The sequence below is a fragment of the Hemitrygon akajei genome, chromosome 27 (genome assembly GCF_048418815.1).
Source record: "Hemitrygon akajei chromosome 27, sHemAka1.3, whole genome shotgun sequence".
NCBI classification, from domain to species: Eukaryota; Metazoa; Chordata; class Chondrichthyes; order Myliobatiformes; family Dasyatidae; genus Hemitrygon; species Hemitrygon akajei.
The window spans coordinates 10,849,313-10,875,127 of NC_133150.1; the positions used below are offsets into that span (position 1 = coordinate 10,849,313).

A 25,815-nucleotide genomic window follows, 5' to 3' on the forward strand; every position below is an offset into this window, starting at 1 on the left:
CCCTTGACAGTGACTGTGGCATAATATGGTTCAGGTGGTCCCTCATCCGTTTCCACCCCAAACATGTTGTAGGCACACGCTGCCTCTTCGTCTGCTTCCCCTAGGTGGTGTGTGGCTGCCCGAGTCTGTTGAGCTTTCCCCTGCCCAGGCTTAACCCTTTATGCTCCTGCAATTTTTAATGAAATGTCCCTTTTCCCTACAAGCACGGCAGACAGTATCTTTGAATTTACAAACATTTGCATAGTGTATTCCTCCACACCGAAAACATTCCACCCGCTCTCCCTCCTGACTTGGAGCACTGCCGTTGACTGCGACCCCCCACATCATTTCTGTATATCCTTTGCATTCACAAGAGGCGTTCTACGGCGGCATTATTAATGCTGCATACTAATCTATCACGGAGCATGTCATCCGACATGGCTTCGAAATCGCAGTGCTCCAATTGCTGCCGAAGCTCGGCCAGAAATTCGCCCACAGACTGACCTGGCTTCCGGACATGGCTGTGAAACTTGAACTGTTGAACTATCACTGAAGGCTTCGGATTGTGGTGGTTCCCCACAAGCTTGACCAGTTCGTCGTATGGAATTTCTCCCGGTTTCCGCGGCGTAGCTAAGTTCTGTATCAGCTTGTACGTCTTTGCCCCACACACACTCAGGAGAATAGAGCGCTTCTTAGCCTCCTCAGTAATTCCATTAGCACAGAAAAAGTGGCCCAACCTTTCCTCGTACACCAGCCACTCCTCGATTTGCTCGTCGAACACACCGACTGTTCCTAACGCAGCCATCCGAACACGAGGCTCCTCGCCCGCTCACAGCTCCTGATCGAAAACGAGGCCGAACCGTCCACAAAACCAGTTTATCTCATCGCCAAAAATATGTGGTAACTTCTACTTTACAAAAAGACCACTCGACACCTTGATGGCCAAAAGAGCATCTTTATCGGGGACGGCAAATGATATTTACAATACAGAGGCTTCCAGGTACCTCGTGTGGCATGGGTGGAGGAACTATGTACAATGCATACTGGGAGTAAAAAGAGCGGAAGTAAAGACCCCGCCAACCCCGGATCCCGCCTCTTGCTACCACAGCTTCCCGATTAGTATTAACTTACTTCTAATAATACTCACATTACGACAATAACAGTCTGCAGAGTGACAAAAGGAGATTACAGTCTGCAGAGTGACAAAAGGAGATTGTAGACTGCAGAGTGACAAAAGGAGATTACAGTCTGCAGAGTAACAATGGGAGATTATAGATTGCAGAGTAACAATGGAAGATTACGGTCTGCAGAGTGACAAAAGGAGATTACAGTCTGCAGAGTGACAAAAGGAGATTACAGACTGCAGAGTGACAAAAGGAGATTACAGTCTGCAGAGTGACAAAAGGAGATTGTAGACTGCAGAGTGACAACAGTGAATATGTAGTCTGCAGAGTATGCCCAGTGCTGAGACGAGTAAAACTGGCCTTGCAGGCTAATGGCTGCAGGGCATTAACTGCTTCTGTACCTATTGGCAGGAGAGCCAAGACTTCTGCCCCTTGAACCTGATGGTAAAAGCAAAAAGTAAGTGACACAAGCAAATGGGATGTGCCCAGGCGCTGGGAAATGGCTGGCACAGGGAAGAGCAGCAGTTTTTTTCCACTCTGTTCTAATCTGGCCTGGCAGTTTAATGGGTGAAGTGTGATGGAGCTGAGCATGGATACACATTCTACTCTCTGGTCTCAATGCAATGTCTGCCCCTAGTGATGGCTGCCCCAGTGATAGCTATAGGTTCACTAGGTACATTTAATGTGTACAGTATACATCCTGAAATTCCTTCTCAAAATCCTCAAAAACCTCGGAGTGCCCCAAAGAATAAAGAATAGATAAATGTTAGAACCCCAAACCCCTCCCTCAGCTCCCCACTCCCACACACAAGCAGTAGCAAGGCATTAACCCCCCCACCAGCAACAAAGCATCAGTACCCTCCATCAACACTTGAGCGTACAGCAAAGCATCAGTAAAGACACAGAATTGCAGTATCCCAAAAACTACTCAGTCACCCGTTAATTCAACATACCACAGACTCTCTCTCTCTCTCTCCCCCCCCCCCGCTGTCCCCCTCCCTCTCCTCCCTCTCCCTCTCCCCCTCCCAAAAAGGGAAAAAGTGGGTCAAATTTTGTATCCTTCAGGAGATTCTGAAACTTAAGGTATTAATCCTCACATGATGTTGTACAGCACTGTATTACCTTTCTGTTTCTCTGTTGGCAGATGTGTCTTGAAGGCTGCTAGCTGCATAGCTGAAAGAGGAACTTGTTCTCTTAAGTGATGATGTTGATGCCACACCAGAACTCCGATTGTGTTTACTTTTTCTTCTCATGCATTATCTGATACTCATAGTTGCAGTATTTCTAGATATTACTGCACTGAGTGGAAGTGTCTCCTCTTTTATACCCGTCCTGATTCCCTGAACCATTTTCCAGGCACTTGGCCACAATTGCTTGCTCGTGCTAAAGCATGGAGCAGCACTTTTTATATTTATGTTAAAATTAATTTATGACAAAATTGTGTTGATTAGCAATTCCTCCTGAGATTTAATCATATTTATTACCTATTTGATTCAATGTGATTTGCAGTTCCAAGAGACCATGGCGCCTCTAAATCTAAGCAGAATATTAAAATGATGCAAATAGTGTTTTGGTAATCAAAGATGTGAAAAAAACTTGGATTTTAGTATAACACTGTAAAATTTAAATAGGATTCTTTCACAAAAAGTAGTGTCTTTCTGGAAATTATGGTTTCTCAGATGTATTTGGCATGGAAGGAGGAGGTCACCTCATCCAGTAAATCTGTGCTAGCTCTTCCCCCATAGCTCTGCCGACGTGTCCTTTTCCAATCTATGTCTCAGTCTAAATGTGGATTCTGCATTGTGTAAGCATGTGTATATTCTGCATTAACATCATGAGACCATTGGAAGGTCTCTATAATAAACACTGGTTTACTTGTAAACCTTGCATATAAGGAAGCCAGTAGTCAGATGTTCTTTCTGAATATGGTAATTTCATCAGAAAATTGAGTGTGAATACTGAATTAGGCTGCTGCACCATTGGAATACGTGGGAATGATCATTCAGTGTGCAGCTCCTGCAACATTTGGAAGAGGCATCAATTATAGTCCATGGATGCCACCATGAGGCTTAATGCAACAGATTCGCTGTAAAGTTCAGTGCCAGTATTCATTTTCAAACTTTTTCCGTAAAGAAGTATCATTTATTATATTTGGCGCCAGATTTTATTTAGTTCTATTGTATTTATCCTGCTTGCTACTCTGTATGTGATGTCCATAACATTGCTGTAAAATGTGAGTTTTTATCCTGCCGTAGCTCCGAGTCACTCCAGATTAATGTGTAAGGAGACAGCGCCGTGCAGGACCGAGGCAAAGCTGCACTGTCAGCACCGAGCCTCCAGGTGTAGCATTGAACCAGGGCTATTTTGCCTTCTTGGTGGCATGACACGTTCTCACAGCACTATTTTGAAGATGAGCTGGGAATTCTCTCTGCTGTCCTGGCATTATTTATGTCTTAATCAGCCAGTTTTCAAAAACCACCTTTTCTTAATTACACTTAAACAATGGTTCATTAGCTGATTTGAGATAACATGAGGTCATTACATAAGTGGAAGTTCTCCTCATCTCTAGTAAGAAAACATTATATGTTCTGATTTTATATGACAAGTTTTCCGATGGGGTGAAATGGCACCTGTCAGCTTAATGGTTGGTGCTGGGTGTGCATATGATGGGAACAACCCTTGCAGGGATCATTGTAGCAGGCCATAAGGGCACCTTTGCCAATAGAATGTTGATTGATTGGATCACCAGAATGGCAAAGGACAAAAGCTTTCATATTCTGCTTACCTTTCCTTCATCACAGCATTGTCTTTGTAACTTGAAGTGGTAATCAGAAGATAGATGAACTGCAAAGTTATGAGATGGAAACAGCACAAAAGTGCAATGTTTTGACCTATCAACAGCCACTGTTGGTCTCTTTCATTCCCCTGGGTCAGGCAGATAACTTGAAACCTACTTTAACATTTCATTAATCTTGCAAATAATGATGAGTATGCTTCCTCTCTTGGTATCTTTACATTCTCTTTGTCCAGGAGATCAATGTGATCTGATAATGCTGTGTGCAACATTTTTACTAAATAATGTTTACAGCCCTTTTACTAAAACTGAGTTGATGGTTTCTCACATTGTAGTTTTATGCCTGAAAATGGCGCAATGTGAGATTTGCATTGAGCATTTACTGTTAATTGTCTTTCGTTGCGAGGCTGCTATTGTATTTTACTTTTTTACAGATGACTGTACTGAGACAACAGACTGCACACACCCACAGGAAAACAGCTGCCGGTGAGGGTCCAGAAGATTTGCACATCTCAGAGAGCACAGAAGCTGCTCTGAAGACAACGTGGAAGGTAGCTCATTTTAGCAGTAATGACTTGGGCACAATCTATGATTTCATGTTTGAGCAAGTATACACAATGTGCATGTTTGCTTCCGTTTCTCCAAGTGGTTGTAAAACTATGCAAAGTATCACTAATAGTTCATCATAGGCATGTTCACATGAATTTGTAATTAACTTGCCATGCAAAGACTCATTTAAAACCAAATCCTAAGGGAAACAAATTTAAAAATATAGTTGTGAGTAAGTGAATAAGTGTGAGGTTATCCACTTTGGGAGTAAGAACAGGAAGGCAGATTATTATCTGAACGGTGTAGAGTTAGGTAAGGGAGAAATACAAAGAGATCTCGGAGTCCTTGTTCATCAGTCACTGAAGGTGAATGAGCAAGTGCAGCAGGCAGTGAAGAAGGCTAATGGAATGTTGGCCTTTATTACAAAGGGAATTGAGTACAAGAGCAAGGAAATCCTCTTGCATTTGTACAGAGCCCTGGTGAGACCACACCTGGAGTATTGTGTACAGTTTTGGTCTCCAGGGTTAAGGAAGGACATCCTGGCTGTAGAGGAAGTGCAGCGTAGATTCACGAGGTTAATTCCTGGGATGTCTGGACTGTCTTACGCAGAGAGGTTAGAGAGACTGGGCTTGTACACGCTGGAATTAAGGAGATTGAGAGGGGATCTGATTAAAACATATAAGATTATTAAGGGATTGGACAAGATAGAGGCAGGAAATATGTTCCAGATGCTGGGAGAGTCCAGTACCAGAGGGCATGGTTTGAGAATAAGGGGTAGGTCATTTAGGACAGAGTTAAGGAAAAACTTCTTCTCCCAGAGAGTTGTGGGGGTCTGGAATGCACTGCCTCGGAAGGTAGTGGAGGCCAATTCTCTGGATGCTTTAAAGAAGGAGCTAGATATGTATCTTATGGATAGGGGAATCAAGGGATATGGGGACAAGGCAGGAACTGGGTATTGATAGTAATTGATCAGCCATGATCTCAAAATGGCGGTGCAGGCTCGAAGGGCCGAATGGTCTACTTCTGCACCTATTGTCTATTGTCTATTATCATAAAAGTTAATTATCAATGTTAAAAATGTCCCATTTTCGGTTCTGTGAAAGCTATCACGTTGTTTATAGGGACAACTCTGCACGAATCTGTTTCAATTACTTTGTTTGCAGTAATCAATTCAGCCATTAATAGCATGGTAATTTATAGAATATAACATTTTAGGATTTAAATAAAATATGATTTTATAATAGGATTTGTAAAACACCAATAAATATCATATTCATTTTTCTTTCATTGGTGAAAATATTGAGATTATGGCAGAAAAAACATGAATATCACTTTCCAAATAATTCCCAATTCATAACTGACTTCCTTTATTTGTTCTGCTGTTCATAACATAGAGTTTAAAGAAGCAGGTCAAAATACCTTGTCCTTTCCTCCTAATTAGAAATTCTTCAAAAATTCCCTTATTGATGGGATTTGAAATAGCGCTCAATGCAAGGGTAGAATATGAGGGAATTCATGTTAATTCCTTTTGCAGCAATGTGTGTATTCCTCCCTGCCCTTCAATACTAGAGGCTCTTGGACATTTGCGTGGTTGTTCATTAGCAAAATAAATCGTAGGTCAAATAACACCAGAAAAAAAGCAGATGGCTCATTAAAATTGTTGTATGTGTTCATGGAGCTATTTTTAAATGGTACATAATGCTATAATGTACCAAACCAGCCACAATAGACTAGAACTGAACCATATGTCTCCTTAGACAGCGTAGGCGGGAAATGAAGTTTAACCTGTCAGTTACATCTTATTATGACAAGAAAAATGGACTGGTGCAGTTTATATCTTAATTTCCCAAGACAGCACTAACAGTTTCAATATTAGAAAACTGCTATTTTATAAGATGCATGGAGCTCTTATTATGTAATAGGTCAGGAAGACAAAAAAAAGTGCTGTATATGATGCTTGAATAAACAACTTTGAAATCTGAACAAAATATTTTGAAATGACACAGGTTATTGGATGTAGTGAGGAGAAAGATAAGCAGGATAGGTACAAATAAATTTTCATTTCATTTATTAAATTAAGTTTTGCTTATAACTATGTGGTATAGTTGATCATTTTCTCTTGTAATTCTTTATAACTATTTTCACAATCTTGTGTTCTTACTCTTTAGTGTTGCAAAGCTAAAGTCAAAAGACTTTGTTGTTAACAAATGTCAGAACTTATAAGGATGGTCTTCACTCGATCAAACTCAATAGCCAGTGTTTTTAATTTACTTATTCTGCATGATTTTAATTCACTCCAGATCACACATTTACAATGCAATTATTAACTAATTACTCTGAAAATGTACATTTTGTTCTTCCATGGGTAAAGAATGTGTGCAGCTATTGTACTTATCAATGTGTTATTGATGGTTCCAGAGCCTTTAAGGACTATTAATATGCAATGAAATGCTGAAAATCATTAAATGTCTTAAAGTCTGTTTTTTTTTTAGTTTTATACTCTTTCACATTGTAATTAACAATAATATTTGGGCCTAAATTGACTTGAATTATATTCATTTAATTGATATTAAATTATTAAAATATCCAAAGCAAAATATTACTTATAAGCAAATATTTATAAATACTGTATTGCCTCTTCTATTTTCTTTCATATTCTCCTCTGTACTCTTTTTCCCATACTCATTTAAATTTAGTTTGTTGTTATAACATTTCTATACCATCCAAATATTTATTTAGCTATTTTATATGGTTTAGAAGGTTTCACATTTCACAGCTTTATTCCTTTACAACTACCAGCATCCATTTTACAGACATGGGGGACTGTATATTGATATAATTGTATATATATGCAGATATTGTTAAATTTTCACCATATTTCCACATACATATGGGTTGGTTTCCTACCCACTAAACCCATAGATTCTGTGAATCCCTGTGCTGACTTCACAGGAATGATGAGTTTAGTTGTTTATACGTTTGAATGTTTTTTTAAACAAAGAAGAGCAGCTGCCAGTGTGCATTTTGTCAATACCACCATAGCTCAATGTTGCCTCAGTGAGTAAATTCTCCCGCAGTGCTTGGAGCACTTCTGGTCAGTTGCACTGTGGAGGTAGTCAGGGGATTGCAATCATTCTTGTGTTGTATTCAGTTCATAATAAAGCAAACCAGACAGCCTGTTCAAGTTGTAGAAACAGCTATAGCATTGAAAATCGTTGCTGTTCTCCCTGCAGATCTATCTGTGCTTTCACAAAGTTTCACACACAGCTCTTTCTTTCTGATTTTCTGTAGTGTGCTTTTCCATGATCGGTTATCTTTCCCTTCCTTTCTCCACTATGGTGAATTTGTTCCACTTTCAAATTAATTCGTTCATTTTCAAATCCTGATGAAGTGACAGACTAACATTTATTGTGAAATTGCTTCTGTCAGTCTGCCGTAGATCTCATCATTGAACAGTGGTTGGTAGACATTTGCAACATTCTATGCAGTTCAAACACTGTCATTAAAAATAGATCATAGGCTTATTCAATATATATTCGTCAGATGTGAAAATATAACTGTGAGGAGAGACTTGGGACAGTAGCTCCACTTGTACAACAGGAAAACAAAAATTACATTATAGACTTACAACAAAAGGGGAATGTAGCCAATAGGATTGGCACACCTGGAGCCAGCATAGAGTCAACAGTCTGAGTGGCCTCTATCCACTTAAGGCCTCATTAAGTTGAAAAGGATACAAAGAAGGTTAATGAGTATGTTGTCAGGACTCCAAGGCCTGAGTTACAGGGAGAGGTTGAGCAGGCTAGAACTTTATCCCTGGAATCGCATTCTAAAGTTCAAAGTACATTTATTAAACAAATATATAAATGTTATACAACCTTGAGATTCATCTCCCAACATGAGCCACAAAACAAAGAAACCCCAAAAGATCCCACATAAAAAGAAGACTGTCAAACAGCTAATGTGCAGAGAGAAAGAAAAGAAATCATGCAAACGATAAAAGTAAGCAAACAGTGTTCAGGACAAAAGTGAGTCCATGGACACAAAGCCCAGAGCAGCCGGAGCAGGCCACAGCCTCAGTGTCAGTTCAGAGTAGAGCCGAGTAAATGTCTGAGTCCTCAGACATGGAGCAGCCGGAGCAGGCCACAGACTCAGTGTCAGTTCAGAGTAGAGCCCAGTAAATGTCTGAGTCCTCAGACATGGAGCCCGGAGCAGGCCACAGCCTCAGTGTCAGTTCAGAGTAGAGCCGAGTAAATGTCTGAGTCCTCAGACATGGAGCAGCCGGAGCAGGCCACAGACTCAGTGTCAGTTCAGAGTAGAGCCGAGTAAATGTCTGAGTCCTCAGACATGGAGCCCGGAGCAGGCCACAGACTCAGTGTCAGTTCAGAGTAGAGCCGAGTAAATGTCTGAGTCCTCAGACATGGAGCAGCCGGAGCAGGCCACAGACTCAGTGTCAGTTCAGAGTAGAGCCGAGTAAATGTCTGAGTCCTCAGACATGGAGCAGCCGGAGCAGGCCACAGACTCAGTGTCAGTTCAGAGTAGAGCCGAGTAAATGTCTGAGTCCTCAGACATGGAGCAGCCGGAGCAGGCCACAGACTCAGTGTCAGTTCAGAGTAGAGCGGAGTAAATGTCTGAGTCCTCAGACATGGAGCCCGGAGCAGGCCACAGCCTTAGCCTCGGTTCAACACAGAGCCACATAAATGTCACAGAGCCCTCAGACAGAGAGCCCGGAGCAACTAGAGCAGGCCACAGCCTTGGCCTCAGTTCAGCTGAGTAAATGTTGTAGACCAGTGAGAACCGGCCCAACCCTCACAGTCTGCCTTTTCAGTCCACCTGGTCCAGTGTTTAAATTGTCAAACATCAGGTTGTCCTTGCACTAGAACCTGGGCCCTGTCACATCGATGCATACTGGGCCTGGACCCCGCCACCATGTTTCGATCTGTACTCGACCTTTCCAAATCGGCCTGGCGTCTAGATGGATCGAACCTCGCACTCCAGTTTAGGTGGATGGGCCTTGAGCCTGCACCTCCTCCACTCCGAATTTGCTCTGCTCTACTCACTCCAGCATTGCCTTGAGTATGCCTCGACCCCACCCCAACTTTGCCTCACACCCGCACGCTTCCACCCTTGACTCAACCTCACTTTAGCTCACCTCTCATAACTTTTACAAGTATTTAGCCATTTAATCAGCAGTTGGTGCCTGCATCAAGTGTGTGTAAGTCCCAGGCATACTGACATATTTGAAGTTATGCATTGAAAGCAATGTTTGGATCTGTGCCATTTCTAAATGGTGCAGCACCTAAGGCCCCTGTATATTGAGATGAGGTTTATTAAACTGCACTTGGGATGGGGCAGCATGGTAGCGTAGTGGTTAGTACTACACTTACAGTACAGGCGATCCAGGTACAGTTCCCACTGCTGCCTGTAAGGAGCTCGTTCGTTCTCCCCGTGACTGTGAGACTTTCCTCCTGGTCTCTCGTCTCCTCCCACAGTCCAAAGACGTACCAGTTGGTAGGTTACTTGGTCATTGTAAATTGTCCTGTGATTAGGATAGGATTAAATTGGGCGGTGTGGCTCGAATGGCTGGAGGGTCTTATTCCACGCTGTCTGTCAATAGAGGAGAGAAGATTTTTAAAATTAATTATCTATTTTTGGGTCATTTTGCCAACTATCAAATTTTGTGGCTGAGACTTCCACACTATTAGCAGAAGTTATTGAGATTGAAGTGTGGCGTGTGGCCAAGTGGTTAAGGCGTTGTTCAAGCCTCAGCTAAGGCAGTGTTTGTGTCCTTGAGCAAGGCACTTAACCACACATTGCTCTGCGACGTCACCGGTACCAAGCTGCTTGGGTCCTTCTCTTGGACAACATCGGTGGAGTGGAGAGGGGAGACTTGCAGCTTGGGCAACTGCTGGTCTCCCATACAACCCTGCCCAGGCCTGTGCCCTGGAAACTTTCCAAGGTGCAAACGGATGCCTATAAAAAAATTGAGATTGAAGCCTGGGTTGATTTGGTCACAAGATAGACTGGGTAGGCAAAGGCATTGAGAATCCATGATTGTGATTCTGGATGTGGGGAGCTGACCAGCAAGATCTTTCCCAACCAGTTGTACTTTGAAATCCAATTGCAGCAAGTCTGTCCGCATAGAACATCAAAATTAGGAAGAGGAGTAGGCCATTTGGCCCACCCATCTGCTCTGTCAATATGACATCTCTGATTGACAATTATCTGTCTCCACAGATGCTACTCAACATGCTGAGGTCCTCAGACGCTTTATTTTTTACTCCAGATTCCAGCATCATGATATCTTGAATATGTTCATTCCTGGTCATCTAAAACCTACATGGTCACAGAGAAAAAGTACGGGCTCCACAGGAACAGTACCATCTGTCCCATGGGGCCAAATGGTAAATAGCTGGAGAGCCAAGGGTAAATGGGTTTTGGGAAACTAGCCTAGTTCAGTTAATACTGAACTTCTGAAGAGAAACTTAGATACAGTTTAAAGGATGAAGTGTATGTCTCCCTTTTGCTGCCATCATAAAGACACCTAGGTAAAATATTTTCAAATACCAAATGTACCAAATTCAACCCTGCTTTATGTAAAAGGTTTGCCTGGTTTTCACGTTGGAATTTGATCAATGTTCTGATGAAACATACTATACCAGTGAGAAAATCTTGTGCCTGATTTGAGAAATTTCATTGAAATGGAACATCATACAGTAGAGGATAGGAATCGGCTGTTCAACCCAGCTTGCTGTGCCCAACTAATTCAGTGAACAGCAGAGATTAGGGGTATCACTAAATGAAGATCGCCGCTACCAATATTTTCAGCCTTGATGTAAAATAAGTTATAGCCCATTTCTTAAAATGGTCTTTTTTCAGTATTAACACCATCTGCATGAGTTTTGACAATACCATTTATAGATGGTTTCAGTCAATGAAATTTTAGGGAAACACAGACAATATACTGTTGCCTCCAGTTTTCAGCCCACAGCTTTGAATTCAAACCCCATTTCAGATTTTAAAATCAGAATTTGTTGGCGGTGTAGCTGTATGTATAGGACGGCAAACCAGCCCTTGTCTTCATCCTCATCAGCTGGAGCAAGTGATGCCATGATTTAATTCTCAGGAGATCAAGACTTTTGGTCAAAGTTCCTCCCTGTGCTCAAGCTACCAGAGGCTGATTGATTGATTGATTGTTTTTTATTTATTTATTGTGATACAGAGCGGAATAGGCCCTCCTTGCACTTTGAGCCACATTGCCTAGCAACCCCCGGATTAACCCTCGTTTAGTCATGAGACAATTTACAATGACCATTTAACCTACCAACCTCCCAAAGTCCAGAATACCTGGAGGAAACCAGCACAGTCACTGGGAGATTGCACAAACTCCAGACAGCAGCAGGAATTGAACTTTGATACTGTAAAGTGTCGTGCTAACCACTATGCTACCCCATACTTCATTAATACTCCATATTCATCTCCATCCAGCTTACTAAATGTCTGCCATCTTTCCCATCCTAAGTGACCACTCTTTAGAAATATTTACTTCAATAACAATCCTTTGCATATCTACTAAAAGGAGATAATCTACTATAGAAATACATAAATATTATTGTATTTCCATCTTATCAGTTCTGCTTAATAGAATTAGCATCTTTTGAGTATGTTCATTTTGGTTCATTTTTATTTTAACTGAAGTGATAAAAATGCAGAGAGGTGCTAGGGAAAGCAATGTTGATTCTATTTTTACATACTTCATGTTGATTTCACTATAAATGGAAAATTCATGCAAATTAGCTGGCAAAAACAGATTTTTACGGAATGTGGAAAGAGACATCCAAAAACGTCTTCACAGTAATTTACCAACAAAAAGCTAGATTAGTGTATTTTTTATCTTAATCTTAACAACAGTTCTATACAAAACTATTGCATGCATCATGTTCACCTTTTGTCATTCAGAGATCTATTTATGTATTGAAGCAAGATACTTTGGATGCTGGAAATCTGAAATTATCTATTTATATACTAATTGTATAGCCCCAAGAGTTACAAATACCCTGTTGTTTGAACTATTAGTGGTTGTAAACAGTCTGATTTAAAATTTCTTTCTTAGAATTTGACTCTAATTAGTACCTTCCCCTAATTTTATTTCTTTTTTAGAATATTATTGATCTACATCTGCCTTTCATATATTAGATCAAATTATATTTGGAAAAGACAAATTACTCATGGTGTAATTTTGACATTAAATGCAAAGTAACTTCATTAGTTCCTTCTCATGTGTCTACATGAGGTGTATGGGGGCTGGCAAATTGGTTATTATCTAATTTTATACTTGTATATCTTTACCTACTGAATTTTATAAATGCTTGAAGGTTAGTAAGCAATCCTGGTGTAAGTATAAGTTTACACTAATATTAATTAAGAAAATACACAATTTCTTCTAAAATTGCACCTATTGCATTATATTATTTCTTGCTCACTCCCATTTAAGTTCATCCTTTTTCCATTAGTAGGTTTAGATCCTTGAAGGTTTCAAGAGTAACTTCTCAGGTATTTGAAATCGAAACTAGATTCCTCTTTAACAATTTTCCTCAATTCCTCTGCACTGAGATCTTTGGTTCTTATTCAGAGTTAACCAATTAGCAACATTTTATAACCACTTATGGAATGCCTACTGTTAATAATTACTCAACTGCAGCTACATTGAGAGATTGCTGAGAAATATTATTGTGAAATTCCCAGTAGGTAGCCAAGAGATTGGACCTGTGAACAACCCAATTCTGAACAACATCTGGAGTAATAAGGCCATTAACTTGAAGGGGTTTAATAATAACTTATTACAAACCTGAATCTGTTCTCATTATAATATAGAACAGGGAAATTTCTGTTTACATTACTGGCTCTGATAGTCTATATCAGGGGTAGCCAACCTTTTACATTCCAAGTGTCAATTTTTTCACGCTCGAGTTCAGATGCGCCATACAACTCTTGTACCCCCATTCAATTCTTGTAAAAATATGTTAATATAGACATATTTAGCATTTTATATGATATATTGATTTAATATAAAAACAAGATAAACATTACTTATCTTAATGAGACTTTTAACAAATATATTTCATCTTCCTTTGATTTCTTCTTTTTTCTTAATCACCTATTCTTTCCGTAATTCAGACCCAAGCACTAGCTTCAGTATTCCTTCTATTTCAGTCTGATGTTGTGTTATATAGTGTCTATTAAGATCATGTCTTCTATTATGTGAGAAAGTGTTTTCACAAACAATGCACAATGGTTTTCCTGACAGACCCGCTATAAATAAGAACTCATTTTCCCACAGTTCATTGAATTCATGCTTACTATCACTTTCTGCTTTTCTTTTGCTCATTTTCTTTTGCACTGTGATGGGTAACTGAATGTAAAAACAAGGCTTAATTTTCAAAAAAGTACAAAACTACAAATGTTCACAAAGGGTGAACAAAGCACAACTCCGTAGCGCACGAGTGTCAATTGTAAACTGACTGGCAAAAACCTGCAACACGCCAACATTCCTTTTATAGATTTCTTTTCTACAAATCGGTTTTTGGTTAATACTTTTTGCATGAGTAGGCTGACTTTTTTATTATTATCACTGGGGTGTAATGCGCCACTTCTAATCATCCAGTGCACCACTTTTGGCACCTGCACCACAGGTTGGCCATCCCTGGTCTATATAGTACCTTTGTCGGTCAGAAAGTTTAGACCAGATCACTGTTAAAAGCAACTGCTGTTGCCTTTGCCAGGAATCTGAGACATCTTATATTTCAATGACAATGGAGATTTTATTTATACTGACAAAAAATCTCCCTAATGGGCAACGGGAATAGAATTGCTTTGTTGGTCTTTTTCATGACAGGCACAAATACTGCAGTAACTTTATCTATCACCAGCCATGTGCAGTAGATGGATTGAAAATTGCCTCAAATTATAACAATTTCACACGGTATCCAGAAACATTTACTGTGAATCTTAGTGAGACATTTTACATTTATATTTATTGAAAAATACTTCCACAAATATTCCTGTTTCTCTGTATTAATTTCTTACAACTTGACTTACTGTGTTCTGTTACAGTGGAGGACAGGTCATCATTGCAAATTGTATTTGTACATATGCTTTTGAATAAATGATATGGACTTCTTATGCACTGTAGTAGCATGTAGTCTATTACTTACCCCATCAGTTCTTCCATTTGAGGTGCTTAATTAGTGCAGAATTATCTGGGACATTTATATGATGTCATTGTCACAACTTATTTGCCCTTTTATAACAATAATTTGCATTCAGCTGCACAGATCAATTTGAATCCACACTTATATCTCAATAAGGACCAGTTAAATATGCCTGAGTAGATTGCTGTAAGCCCTTTCTAAAATGAAGCTATTTTAGTAGTTTACATTTCACTTTAATGGTCGAAGAACTTACAATGATGACAGATCCCAATGATGAGTACATGTAGAACATGATGCCTTTTATATCTGTTGTTGTGCCATTATCCTTGCAGAGGCTTTCAAATGGTTCCATTGATCCCAATGATGAGGTTAGTCAGGTTGTGGAGATGCAGGATTTGCTCGAGAAACAGAACTTTGAAATGTCACAGATGAAAGACCGCCTGTCCTCATTATCAGCACGTGTGGCAGAACTAGAGGAAGAACTGGATACAGCCAGGAAGGATCTGATCAGATCTGAGGAGATGAACAATAAGTACCAGAGAGACATCAGGGAGGTGAGATGTGACCACATTGAAATCATTTTAATCAACTGTCATTCCATCATTTTTTCTTTACCTCTGAATTATACAAAAATATATATTTTTATCTGAAATCTATGCAAGTTGTTCAATAGTTTGCAATTTTTTAAGTAGAAGTGCAGTTGCTTTTTTGTAAATATTCAGTTTCAGCAACAAAAAAATCTTTTCAAATCTATTTGCATTCTTGGATTTCTATCAGAAGAATGCCTGTCTTCAGAGTAACATATGAATTATATGATTCTTGGATTTTCAGCTCATATTTCATACTTTGTGTTAGTGTAATCAAAACAGGAACTTGCCATGCAAGTGTCCATCATTCAAATACCAGGGCTAAAGCTAACAGTACTGGTGATACCAGCCATTGAAAGCTCCCTTTACCAAGAAGTGGAAAGAAACTGATTTTTAGGTTGAATTGAATTAAGTTCACTAGATGTGTAAACATGAGAAATTCAGCAGGTGCTGGAAATCCAAAGCAACACACACAAAACGCTGGAGGAACTCAGCAGGCAGCATCTATACAGATGAATAAACAATCGACATTTCTGGTTGAGACTCTTCTTCATGACTGGAAAGGAAGGGGGAAGATGCCAGAATAAAAAGATGGAGGGAGGGGAAGGAGGTTGGCTAGAAGGTGATAGGTGAAGCCAGGTGGGTAGGAAAGGTAAAGGGCTGGAGAGAAAGGAATCTGATAGGAGAGGCCATAAGACCAAAAGATATAGGAGCAGAATTAAGCCATATGGCCCATTGCGTCTGCTCCACCGTTTCATTATAGCTGATCCAATTTTCCTCTCAGCCCCAATCTCCTGTCTTCTCCCCATATCCCTTCATGACCTGACCAATGAAGAATCTATCAACCTCTCCCTTAAATATACATAAAGGCTTGGCCTCCACAGCTGACTGTGGCAAAGAATTCCACAGATTCACCACTCTCTGGTGAAAGAAATTCCATCGCATCTCTGTTCTAAAAGGATGGCCCTTTATTCTGAGGCTGTGTCCTCTGGTCTTAGACTCTCTCACCACAGAAAACATCCTCTCCACATCCACTCTGTCAAGGCCTTTCACCATTTGATAGATTTACACAAGGTCACTCCTCATTCTTCTGAATTCCAGTGAATACAGACCCAGAGCGATCAAACGCTATGCATTTGACAAGCCATTCATTTCTGGAAGAGGGACACCAGGGGGAGTTGATAGGCAGGTGAGAAGAGGTAAGTGTTCAGAGTGGGGAAAAGAAGAAGAATTGGTGTTTTGTGCTTGAAAAGTTATCTTAAGTTTTGAGGCTGTCCACAAAATGAAAACTACATGTATCAATCTTTAAATGACATCAGATATCAATTGAACAAGTCAGTGCTTTTGGGGAGCATATTTGATAATGACAGAGTTCTTCTCTGACTAAATGAACTGATATTGGAAATTTCCACCAACTTCATAGTCTTTGAGATGCTATTTATCTAATGTGCATTCAGAGTTGTTGATGTGGACGAGCTCTTAGCAAAATCACACAAAAAGACATAGAATCAAAGAAAAACACAAGTAGGACCAGGACATCTGGTCCTTCATGCCTGCTCCACCATTCAGTGCAATCACTGCTAATCTATCTCAATTTATCCCCCTCTCCCCATGACCCACTGATGCTCTTTGTATCTGGAAATCAATTTATGTCCTCTTCAAATATACCCGACAAATTGACCACCATACCACATTAAGGTTCACCACCCTCGGAGTGAAAACATTTCTCTTCATCTCAGTCATTAACTTGCATCTTGAGATTTTGACTCTAGTTCTTGGCCCACAAGCCAAGGGAAACATCCTCCTTGTCTTTTATCAGTACAAGTGTTAGAATTTTGTGCTTTTCAATTAGATCCCTACTTGTGCTCTAAATTCTTGTAAAGATCTCTCCTTCTACAACAGCCTTGTCACCCTAGGAGTCAGTGGATCAAGCTTCATGTCAGGTCATGCAGATAAAATTGTATGTGACACTCCTAATTTGGTTCCTGTATAATTGTACTGGGACATCTTTGTTCCTGTATTGACGACCTTTTACCTATAAAGACCAATGTACCATTGTCTTTTTAACTGATTGCTACACATGTATGTTTTCTTCAGTGACTGGCGTGCAAGGACATTTGGGTCCTTTTATGCATTAACATTTCTCTGTCTATATCACCCTGCTTTTCTATTTCTCCTACCAAAGTGCACAGCACACTCAACTTTATCTGCTCACTCAGCTTATCTAAATTGCTTTGAAGCCCCTTTGCATCCTCCTCACAACCCTACCCACTTCCCTGCCATTGACAAATTTAAAAATGCTGTGTTTGGTTGCTTGATATAGGCTGTGAATAGCTGGGGCCCATGCACTGATCCCTGTAGTATACCACATGTCACACTAGCCACCATAGGAAAGTTGCAGTTATTTCTACTCTCTGTCTCCTGCCTCTCAGCTAATTTTCAACCGGTGCCAGTATGTTACCCCCTCTCACCCCGTCCCATGTCCTTTAGTCTGCATAATAATCATCTATGTCAAACATTATTAAAGGCCTCCTGAAAATCTAAACAATTATATCCATTGAACACATGAAGTGTCCTGACGAAGGGTCTCGGCCCGAAACGTCAACAGTGCTTCTCCTTATAGATGATGCCTGGCCTGATGTGTTCCACCAGCATTTTGTGTGTGTTGCTTGAATTTCCAGCATCTGCAGATTTCCTCGTGTTTGAATTATATCCATTGGTTCTATTTTATTTACTAAATAAGTTGTAGCCTTAAAAAAACTTCGGGCGAGTTCACTGAACATACCTCCATTTCATAGATCCATTTTGGCTTTGCCCAATCCCAGTAATATTTTCTATGAGTCTTGCTATCACATTTTTTTATAATTTACTTGTATTTTTCCTATTACTGATAATTGGGGTAATTGGTTTGTATTGATCTGTTTTCCCTCTCCTTGCTTTTTTTAAACAATGGGTTTACATTTGACATTCCCAGTCTACAGCAATCATTTCATAATCTATAGATATTTTAGGAGATGACCAATTACTGCATCCACTACCTCTTTTGTTCCTCTCAGTGCTGATCATGTAGGCATCTTTAAATGGTGCTTTGAAAATTCTCTTAATCAAAGTACATGGCCGAGGAGCAGTTCAGGTCGTTCAACTCCCTTTTATGATCTCCTGAAGTTCCAGCTTTAATTATCAAGAGGCTTGAAAGGACAACTCTTTTCCTCAGACTGTCACCAACCAAGCAAAGACTGACTTACGGTTTAACTCTCCATTTCACTTTTCCATTCAGCTCTCATTTTGTTGTCTTTAGGCAATGGCACAGAAGGAGGACATGGAGGAGAGGATTACAACACTTGAAAAACGTTATCTAGCTGCACAAAGAGAGTCCACATCAGTTCATGATCTTAATGACAAACTTGAAAGTGAACTCGCTAATAAAGAATCTTTGCATCGCCAGGTAACCTATTTGTAGTTGATAAATATGTTAATACAGATGAGTATTTACTTAGCTTGCTGATATATGGGTACTTGTACATCTGACAACAAACTTGAATTTGACTTTAATAGATACTAAAGCAATTTCCAGATAGTTTTATAGATTGAAATGGTTTGGCAAATGCTGCTGTGCTCTCAATGAGTAAATATCCAGACCAGTCTTTTTGTTTACTTCCTTCTCCCTTTTCTATGCTCTGTGCTGTTCCTTTCACTGCAGCAGGCATTCCCCATCTCCATTCAGTGAAGATCTAATTGTGGGCAAAAGGGCCTGCTCCCTTGCTGTACTGTCTTACGTTCTAACACTCAAGCTATCCAGGTCAAAGCATCTTGCCTGATTTCAAAGTTCAAGTAAATTTGCTATCAAAGTAAGTGTATGTCTAGGATTCACTTTCTTTCAGGCATTCATAGTAGAACAAGGAAGTGAATCAACAGACTCAGTGACAAACTACACACAAAGACTGGCAAATAACTAATGTGCAATTGGAGAAGATCTGTGTAAATGCAAAAACAAATAAATATAGAATACTGAGGTCATGAGTTGTAGAGTCCATAAGTTGTGGAATTAGTTCAGAGTTGAGGTGAGTGAAGTATCCGTGCTGGTTCAGAAGCCTGATGGATGAAGGATAATAACTGTTCCTGACCCTGGTGGTGTGGGACCTGAGGCTCCTGTACCTCCTTCCTGATGGCAGCAGCGAGAAGAGAGCATGGCCTGGACGATGGGGGATCTTGATTGTGGATTAGACTGATAGTGTAATACAGAATGGAAGTAGGCTCTTTGGCCCAACTAGTCCAGCAAACCACAGCCTCCTCCTTGCCAGTCCCAGTTGCCCATGCTTGGCCCATAAACCTCCAAGCCCCTCCCCTCCCCTTTCTGTACCTTTCTAAATCCCTCTTTGATGTTACAATTGTACCCACCTCAACCACATCTTCTGGCAGATAATTTCTAGGTACTCACTACCTCTATATAAAGAAGTTGCCTCTCAGTCTCTTTTAAATCTCTCCCTTCTCATCTTGGATGTGCTGTAAGTATTCATTCCCTCCACATTAGAAGATACACTACAATTGCTCATGTAGATTATTAGGACATGACCGCTCAAACCTGCAACCTCTGTCACCAGGTAGTGCAAGGCCAGCAGGTGGACAGTGAAAGCATCAACCACAGGCCCATGTCTAAGCTGTACAAATTTCCTAACTTGGAAAAATGCCACTATTCTTTCATTACGATTACCTTCACCAGTCCAAGAAGATGGTTCACAGGCACCTTTTTAAGGGCAATAAATGCCAACCTTGCTTGTTTACCCACATCCTGATAAATACTGAACAAGTGGTTGGATGACTGTCCTCATCAAAGACTATGCACAATTTTGGCTAGATTATTTCTATCCCCAGAGAGAAAACGCATGTCTGTTCCCTGATAGGTGGCAGTTGTGTGCAGAGAAATTCATTGTGTGAACCTGCCACAGCGACCTACTGGCCTCAGTTTCTGTGACACTCGGCTGACTCGTCAGCAGCACTTTCAATTTAAAATTAAAAACCCTGCACATCAGAGCTGTTCTGCTTAAATTTGTATAATGAATAGAACAGCCAGCTTGGAAACATTGTCAGTTGCACAGAATTCAGCTATGATGCGTCTTTAATGCACTCAAAGTCATTCAATTACCATATTCTGCAGCTGATTTTTAAAACAATGACAACAATATTTTCTGAATCATTGTCCATTTTATTTGATGTATTTTAAGGAGGTACATTGATAAATGACTTTGCTTGGTTATAACTAAGGTCCAGTAGCTGTCCTTGGCATTCAAGACTAGTGATCCAGAACTATACAAGAAGTCCAGGTATGACCTGTGGAAGGCTATTTTAAGAGTGAAAAAGAATTCCATTTGAAGTTAGAGGTGGAATCGGATGCACGTCAGCTCTGGCAGGCCATTACTTTCAACAAGGTGAAACCTAACATGAATGGCTGTGATGTTTCACTCCCAGATGAGCTCAATACATTTTACTTATGCCCGCTTTGAAAGGGAGAATAATACTATGCCTGTGTGATTCCCTGCAGCATCTGGTGACCCTGTGATCTCTGTCTCGGAGGCAAACGTCAGAACATCTTTCATGAAGGTGAACCCTCACAAGGTGTCAATCTTGACAGGGCAATGAATATCTGTGACAACCAGCTGGTGGGAGTGTTCAAGGACACCTTCTTTCTCACCTCTACAGTCAGAGGTTCCCATCTGCTTCAAAAGGGCAGCAATCATACCAGTGCCCAAGAAGAGCAGGATGAGTTGTCTCAATGATTATCACCCCATTGCACTTACATCTACTGTGACTAAGTGCACTGAGAGGTTGCATTGGCCAGAATCAACTCCTGCCGAAGCAAGGGCCTGGTCCCACTGCAATTTGCCTGTAGCTGTTGCAATCTCACTGGCTGTCAACTCAGCCTACGTCAGGCTGCTGGTTACTGATTACAACTCAGCATTTAACACCTTCATAATCATCAGGCTCCTAAACCTGGGCCTATGCTCCTCCCTCTGCAACTGGATCTTTAACTTCCTCATCTGGAGACCACAGTCAGTGTAGGTTGGAAATAACTCACTGATGGTCAACACTGTTCCACCTCAAGGAACTGTATTTAGCCCACTGCTCTACTCACTTTACATTCACGCTTGTGTGGTTAGGAACAGCTCAAACACCATTTATAAATATGTGGATGACACAACTATTGTTGGCAGAATTTCAGATGGTGACAAGGAGCTGTAGAGGAGTGAGATAGATCAGCTGGTGAAGTGGTGTCACAACAACAACCTTGGGAGATGAGGAAGCCCTCTCATCTTACTTAACTGAAAATGAAACACTGGCACTGTGCCTGGTTTTGTTGAGACTCCCACTATCTTGTATCTTCAGAAAAGAAGACGACCTTCTATTCCCAGTCTGCTTTCAATTTTCTAAAACTCCAGATACAATCAGAAACTGTTTGATACATGGAGGGTTTATGTAGCTTTAGTTATCCTGCATTTAGAGAGCAGTTAGTAACTATGTACAAACACTAGATGTTATAACATTAGATGATAAGTTCGTTATGGGCATATGACAGAATAGGTCTGCATTATTAAGTCATTTGGACAATTTTTCTCTAAATACTACTGTTGGTTGAAAATGATGTGTTATGCTTTGCTTCGCAGCTCGTGGCTTGATCAGCATTGTTTACTGCAATTTAGGAGACAGAATGTAGAACAGAGCAAAACTGAGTCGCAGTTAATGCTTGTTTCTCAATGAATAGTAAATATATTAATTAACTAAAATGAATATTTTTTATTAATGGTGATGAAGTGCTAAAAGCCCGTTGATAGATGCTAATTATATATGAATATCCCAATCCTTCCTTCCTTTTTGCTGAGTGTTCTTTTCTCAAATGCTGTTTATAATACATGGGCTGTTTGTTATTTAAGCTTAGGCAGTGTTGACGTAGATACTGTTTGCTGGCTGAGTCATTTGTTTCCTTAGGCAGAAAGCTGATTTGCAGCTGGTGTTCCCAAATGGTTTTCTATTTCAATACTGACCAGGCCTGGGTGCTAATGATGAGCACAGTGAAACCACTAACCCACTGTTTCCCTCAGGGCTCATTACACAAAGTCTCAATTTTGTCCACTACTGGAAATGTTAAGAACAATGGTGGGGTATGAATGGAAGGGGTAGACAAGGCTGGTTGAACAGTCCCCATGTTGTGAGCTTACCTTTTTGTGCCAAGGATCAAGGGATCAATCTGATTTTGGAACAAAGGTGATGGAAGGTACTTCCAAAAGAAATACTGGAGTCACTCAGCCAAGGTGCTAACAGGTCAATGCAGATGATTAAAAAATGATATTGACAAGCACCGGATTTTTTTTTAACTTACACACACACACACACACACACACACACACACACACACACACACACACACACACACACACACACACACACACACACACACACACACACACACACACACACACACACACACACACACACACACACACACACACACACACACACACACACACACACCAAACCTACAGAAGAAAAGAAAGATGATAAATACAGGAATTTAGTAGTAGAGCTGCAGCTTTAAAGCTCCACTGGCCTGGGTTGAATTCTGTCCTTTGACGTTGTCTGTATAGAATTTACGTATTTTCCTTATGGCTGCATGAACTATCTCCCATATCCCCAAGATGTGTAGGTTGGTATGATCATTGGCTAATTTGAGTTTTTCCTTGTGTGTACTGTAGGTGAGTATGGGAATTTTATATAAATATTTGGGAATATGGGAAGAATAAAAAAAGAATTGGTCTAACTAGGATTGACTAAGTGTAATTAGCCTAAATAGATACTTGAGGATTGGTGTGGACTTAGTGAGCAACAATCCTGTTTTAGTGTTGTAGGACTTGTGGGACTTGGAAGTAAATTAGTTCCATGTATAATTTTTTCAATATGGTAATGTAAATTGTTTTAATAGTATGGGGTAGTAGGCTACGGTCAATTATGGAAAACCCTGAACATCCTCTACATAGCACCATCCAGAGACAGAGAAGCAGTTTCAGCGACAGGTTGCTATCGATGCAATGCTCCTCAGACAGGATGAAGAGGTCAATACTCCCCAATGCCATTAGGCTTTACAATTCAACCGCCAGGAGTAAGATATGTTAAAGTGCCGGGGTTGATTGTATTTAATGTATTTAAGTAAACTACTTAAGAACTTTTTAAAAGCTATTATTAATGCTTTTTGAGAGAGTGATTTAGATGCATATCATATTTTTACTGCGTTAAGTATTGTATGTAATTAGTTTTGCTACAACAAGTGTTGGAAAAAATGTTGAATTTCCCCATGGGGATGAATAAAGTATCTATCTATCTAATTCAGAGTGGACTCATACAAATGATTAATTGATTCACAGCTCATTTTGATTGTGTGTGGAATGTGACATAGGATTTTTTTAAATCTCCAGTGCTGCAGAAAGATATGTGATGTGTAGAGTGTCATTCAGCCAAAAGAATATGACTGTAGTACTCAATGTGACTCTTTTCTTTTATGAAGAGTGAAGAGAAGAATCGGCATTTTCAGGAACTGCTGGAGCTGGCTGAGCAAAAGCTACAACAGACGATGAGGAAGGCTGAGACCTTGCCTGAGGTGGAGGCTGAACTTGCTCAACGGGTGGCAGCACTGACAAAGGTGAGTCCTCTCACTGGCCTTCAAAATGGAAGGGAAACATTGTAATTAACTAAATATATCCAGTCAGCATTTTGATAAATTTTGCATTCCTTAAAAAAGGTTTTTGAAGTTTTGTTTGTTATTTTTGGATCTGTATTGCAAATATTTAGTGAAATTCATGTTACAGAATAGACATACAGAGTGGATGCAGCGGTGAGCCTGTTAGACATGGGCCTGGATTTTACATTAAATACCAAGGGACAATGTTCACCAGCAACCTCAAAGCAAACTCCTCGTAAAGCTTAACTAATGATTTGCGACTCCTCCAACATCCTTTTACTCAAGTTTTTAAAAGCATTGTTAGGATGAGCTTTAAACCACCTGTTTAAGACTAATAGTCAATATTTCTGCATAACTGAAGATATGGCATCTAATAGTTTTTACAATGGCATCTTACAGCACATTTTTATTTACATTACAACTTTTCAGTGCTGTTTTGCAACGTAAGGTGATTTTACTAGCAATTCTGACTCAAGATCTGATTTTGTCAAATGAAATATTAAGCTACTATTTTTTGGAAAATGTTCTTACAGTGCACTTTAGCAAAAAGTCTTTTGTTTCTGAAAAATAATTGGTTGATCATTTTAGAAATAAATCTGCCATTTCCTCTTAGACTTATTCATTTGATTTTATGAAGAGATAGGATGTAAAACTGGGCAGAGAAGTGGCAGATGGAGTTCAACCCAGATAAGTGTAAAGTGGTTAATTTTGGTAGGTCAAATATAATGGCAGAATATAGCATTAATGGTAAGGCAGTGTGGAGGATCAGAGGGATCTTGAGGTCCAAGTCCATAGGACACTCAAAGCTGCTACACAGGTTGACTCTGTGGTTAAGAAAGCTTATGGTGCATTGGCCTTCATCGATCATGGGATTGAGTTTAAGAGCCGAGAGGTGATGTTGCAGCTATATAGGACCCTGGTCAGACCCCACTTGGAGTACTGTGCTCAATTCTGGTTGGCTCACTATAGGAAGGACGTGGAAACCATAGAAAAGGTGCAGAGGAGATTTACAAAGATGTTGCCTGAATTGGGGAGCATGCCTTATGAAAACAGGTTGAGTGAACTCAGCCTTTTCTCCTTGGAGCGATGGAGGATGGGAGGTGACTTGATAGAGGTGTATAGGATGATGAGAGGCATTGATCGTGTGGATAATCAGTGGCTTTTCCCCAGGGCTGAAATGGCTAGCATGAGAGGGCATAGTTTTAAGGTGCTTGGAAGTAGGTACATAGGAGATGTCAGGGGTAAGGTTTTTACTCAGAGAGTGGTGAGTACGTGGAATGGGCTGCTGGCAATGGTGGTGGAAGCGGATATGATAGGGCCTTTTAAGAGACACCTGGATGGGCACATGGAGCTTAGAAAAATAGAGGGCTATGGATAAAGCCTAGGTAGTTCTAAGGTAGGGACATGTTCGGCACAGCTTGTGGGCCGAAGGGCCTGTATTGTGCTGTATGTTTTCTATGATTCTATAACATGGATGTAGTGGTTCTCATCTCTTAACTTCCACACATCATGATGCAAATGCCACCGGGATATGCAAAATAGATTTTAGTGATGTGATTTATGTGCTGAGTTTATTTCATCTCCAACTCTTATCATTAAGGCAAGAGTTCTGTTCCTAAATATAATGGCTCAAGTTTTCTGAGGATGTGTATCTTCCTTGATTGTCTGAGAACTTGCACCTGTTTTGCAATTGATTTTATCTCAAATGATAGATTACTGAGTTTTCCTGGATGGGAAAGTTATGAAAGTGAAGTTTGAAATGTGAAGTACTGGTAAGGAACGCACATTAGAGAAACATCTGTCACCCAGAAGGTTGGTCAGTTCTTTGTGAGGGTCACAAAAAGCT

General features: G+C 40.2%; 1 protein-coding gene across 8 annotated transcripts in view; it reads left to right on the top strand.

Moving 5' to 3' along the window:
* The window catches only part of ppfia4 (PTPRF interacting protein alpha 4), a 682,729-nt gene that overhangs the window by 561,196 nt on the left and 95,718 nt on the right, over window positions 1–25,815 (top strand). For all 8 annotated transcript variants that reach the window (XM_073030364.1, XM_073030363.1, XM_073030366.1 and 5 more), the window contains 4 exons: window positions 4,332–4,448; window positions 14,990–15,211; window positions 18,543–18,689; window positions 23,796–23,930. In XM_073030364.1, coding sequence (XP_072886465.1) covers window positions 4,332–4,448; window positions 14,990–15,211; window positions 18,543–18,689; window positions 23,796–23,930 — 621 coding nt within the window. The remainder of the gene's footprint in view (window positions 1–4,331; window positions 4,449–14,989; window positions 15,212–18,542; window positions 18,690–23,795; window positions 23,931–25,815) is intronic.